The sequence below is a fragment of the Bos indicus genome, chromosome 23, assembly GCF_029378745.1.
Source record: "Bos indicus isolate NIAB-ARS_2022 breed Sahiwal x Tharparkar chromosome 23, NIAB-ARS_B.indTharparkar_mat_pri_1.0, whole genome shotgun sequence".
NCBI lineage: Eukaryota > Metazoa > Chordata > Mammalia > Artiodactyla > Bovidae > Bos > Bos indicus.
The window spans coordinates 31,641,430-31,645,263 of NC_091782.1; the positions used below are offsets into that span (position 1 = coordinate 31,641,430).

Consider the following 3,834-nt stretch of genomic DNA (forward strand, 5'->3'; position numbering starts at 1 on the left):
AAGAGTACTGAGTAGAAGATGTGAAAAACAGAAATAGGAAAAAAAGCAGCTGATGAGTAAAGCATTTTTATTTCTCATGCCCAAAGGCAACTCAATGTCTCCTACTAAACGTTGACTTGACTATCATTTAAATGGAAACGATGTTCTCAGTATTACACTAGAAACAGAGAAAAAATGATTTGTACATTTAATCATTTCATACTATAATATTATAAAGTTACAATAAGTTTTGGTTCCACCAATAGTAATTTGGTTGTCTGTTTTTTCATACACATGAAAAGTGGAGATAATGATATATTATTTCTATTAATACTTACTGATAATAATTAATGCTCTTGATGCTATTAGTGATAACTAGTTCACATTCACTAAATGCTTACTATGTTCCAGAGCCGTCCTAAGTTCAGATGTGTAGGAATTGCTGCGTTAGATATACAATAACTCTCATTATCAATACAGAATCTTTGAATTTTGACCACAAGGATGTTCACCAATTTACCCAGAACCATATTCAGACAGTAAAGAATCTGCCTGCAATGCCAGAGACCTGGGTTTGATCCCTGAGTTGGGAAGATGCCCTGGAGAAGGGAATGGCTACCCACTCCAGTATTCTTGCCTGGAGAATCCCATGGACAGAGGAGCCTGGTAGGCTACAGTCCATGGGGTTGCAAAGAGTGGGACTCAACTGAACAACTAACACTTTCACTTTCGCTTATACAGATCATATATAAAATGTTGGGAGATTCTAGCTACAGAGGCAATGTTCTGAAAAGCTAACTTCTAAGATGATTTTTTTAAAACATTACCTAGTGAGTAGATGTAGCATTTTCCTGTTTGATTTTTATTTATTGGTGAAAAAGTTGCACATCTTTTCTAATTTCACCGTTGCATCATATTTTTTCTTCTCCAACATGTTTATTTATATCCATTGCTCTTTTTTACTAGAGTTTTAGTCTTTTCTCATAATTATTAGGTACTATTTTTGCCGTAAACACTGCACATTTTTCATCTTGCATTTATCCTTTATCACTGCATGAACTTATTCATGTGAAAATTTAAATATACACACAAATAAGTCAAGTCTTACATCCTTTTCTATTTTTCAACTGAAAGTGTATTATTGGTATTTACTAAATAACAATGTATCTGTAGCAAAAAGCCAAAATTAAAACTACATCTAATGGAAAGAACTACAGATCTTAGCACCATTTCTATTCATTCTTATGTAGGCATCCCATGCTAAAGTTATAGTTTATATATCAGTGTTACTAACTTGGGGGGAAGTATTCCATTCTGGTATAAAATTTGTCAATTCTTCTTATTTTATCTTCTTTCTTTTTTTAAAAATTATTTTATTGAAGTATGATTAATTTTTAATGTGTTAATTTCTGCTGTACAGCAAAGAGATTTAATTATATATATACATATATATTCTTTTTTTATTTTATTTTTTAACTTAACAATAATGTATTGGTTTTGCCATATATCAAAATGAATCCACCACAGGTATACACATGTTCCCCATCCTGAACCCTCCTCCCTCCTCCCTCCCCATACCATCCCTCTGGGTCCTCCCAGTGCACCAGCCCTAAGCATCCAGTATCGTGCATTGAACCTGGACTGGCGACTTGTTTCATATATGATATTATATATGTTTCAATGCCATTCTCCCAAATCATCCCACCCTCTCCCTCTCCCACATAGTCCAAAAGACTGTTCTATACATCAGTGTCTCTTTTGCTGTCTCGTATACAGGGTTATTGTTACCTTAAGTCAATCTAGCAGCACTATCTATTTTTATGCTTGTAAATTCAAATGGGATAGGTCTAACCAATGACAATTTAAACTCACAAAGTAGGCTGAAGGACTTTAGGTGCCCTTGGGTTATATAACTAAATAACTGATAACTTCCACAGACTGAAAAAAATCAACTTTCTTTGAGTTTTCATTCCTTGATTCCATTGACTACCACTGTTGTGGCTTCCTTTTGTGCTTTCTCTATATTTAGGTGGAATTAAGGTATATATAAAAAAGAGAATGGCCTTTAAATCCTGGTTTTGAGTCTTGGCTTCAAGATTACAGAGTGTGCAATTTATTTATTCTCAATGAGTCACAGTAGCAGTAAAATGTAGATCATATCTATTACTACGGTTTTGGTGAGAATTAGAATTATTTTGGTCTCTAACCAATGCCTGTCACATGGTAGCAAGTCAACAATTAGCTTATGCACGTTACAATTTTCATCAAGGTATTTGAAGATGCCGGAAGATGTCAACTCTGAATATCATTATAAATCACAAGTTAACCATAATTTTTTTTTACCATGAATCAAAGCATCTCATACTCATGATAGCTCTTTGTGGGAATGGATGTTCATATATGTCATTTAAGAGAGGCAGCTCAAAATATACCAAGAAATTACTACTAAAACAAGTATAATTTCTTTAGATCAAGTTCAGATTTACATGATACTCTTATAACCTCTATATTACTCAGCATTTTGAGCTTGAATTAAAAATTATTCAATTAAAACAGCTTTTATTCTTAAAATACTTATTAAGGTAAGTTAGAAGTTAAGAAAAGGAAGAAGAATGAATTGAGCACATGTAACTGTCCATGTTTTACAATACAAGTTCATATTGTTGGCATTTAAATGTGATGATTGCTTCATAAAGTCAAACATAAATATAAAAATAGAAGACTTCTTTTCTAACCATACGATACACATATTATATTTCACAGGATTCTATTTAATTGACTATATATTTGACATTGAATGATTCACTATAATTATCCTAAATTCAGTCCTGTTACCATAAGAGTAGTCAATAATTATCTATTGACCACTTTCTTATTTTATATTTTTTAGGAATTAAAAATAAGTACATCATCATGAATTGGGCAAATGAGAGCTCCATGAAAGAATTTGTACTACTTGGCTTTTCAGACAAGCCCTGGCTGCAAAAGCCCCTTTTTGTGTTACTATTAATATCATACACAACCACCATCTTTGGCAATGTGTCCATCATGATGGTGTGCATTCTGGATCCCAAGCTTCACACCCCCATGTATTTCTTTCTTACTAATCTGTCCATCTTAGATCTCTGTTACACCACAAGCACAGTCCCTCATATATTGACGAATATTTCTCACAACAAGAAGACCATCAGCTATGCTGGCTGTGTGGCCCAGCTCATCACCTTCCTGGCCCTTGGTGCTACTGAGTGTCTCCTCCTTGCTGTTATGTCCTTTGACAGGTATGTGGCGATTTGCAGACCCCTCCACTATGTTGTCATCATGAACCCTTGGTTCTGCTTGAGGATGATAGCCTTCTCCTGGTTCACTGGCTTCAGCAACTCAGTGCTGCAGTCCTCCTTGACCCTTAACATGCCACAGTGTGGTCATCAAGAAGTGGACCACTTTTTCTGTGAGGTTCCTGCCCTTCTCAAGTTGTCCTGTGCTGACACAAAGCCTATTGTTGCTGAGATTTTTTTCTTCAGTGTGTTAATTCTGCTAATTCCAGTGACATTGATCCTCATCTCCTATGGCTTCATAGCTCAAGCAGTATTGAGAATCAAATCAGCAGAAGGACGACGGAAAGCTTTTGGGACGTGTGGGTCTCACATGGTTGTAGTCTCTCTCTTTTTTGGAACAAGCATATACATGTATCTACAACCGCCTTCTTCCACCTCTAAGGACTGGGGGAAAATCGTTTCCCTCTTCTATGGGATATTCACACCCATGTTGAACCCCCTCATCTATAGCCTTAGAAATAAAGATATGAAGGAGGCCTTTAAGAGGCTGATGCTATTAACATTTTACTATAAGAAGTAA

General features: G+C 35.2%; 1 protein-coding gene across 1 annotated transcript; it reads left to right on the top strand.

Moving 5' to 3' along the window:
- The first annotated feature begins 2,892 nt into the window (after positions 1-2,892).
- Positions 2,893-3,834, top strand: LOC109576706 (putative olfactory receptor 2B3). The gene has a single exon (XM_019985349.2). The coding sequence runs from the start codon at positions 2,893-2,895 to the stop codon at positions 3,832-3,834; it is 942 nt and encodes a 313-aa protein (XP_019840908.2).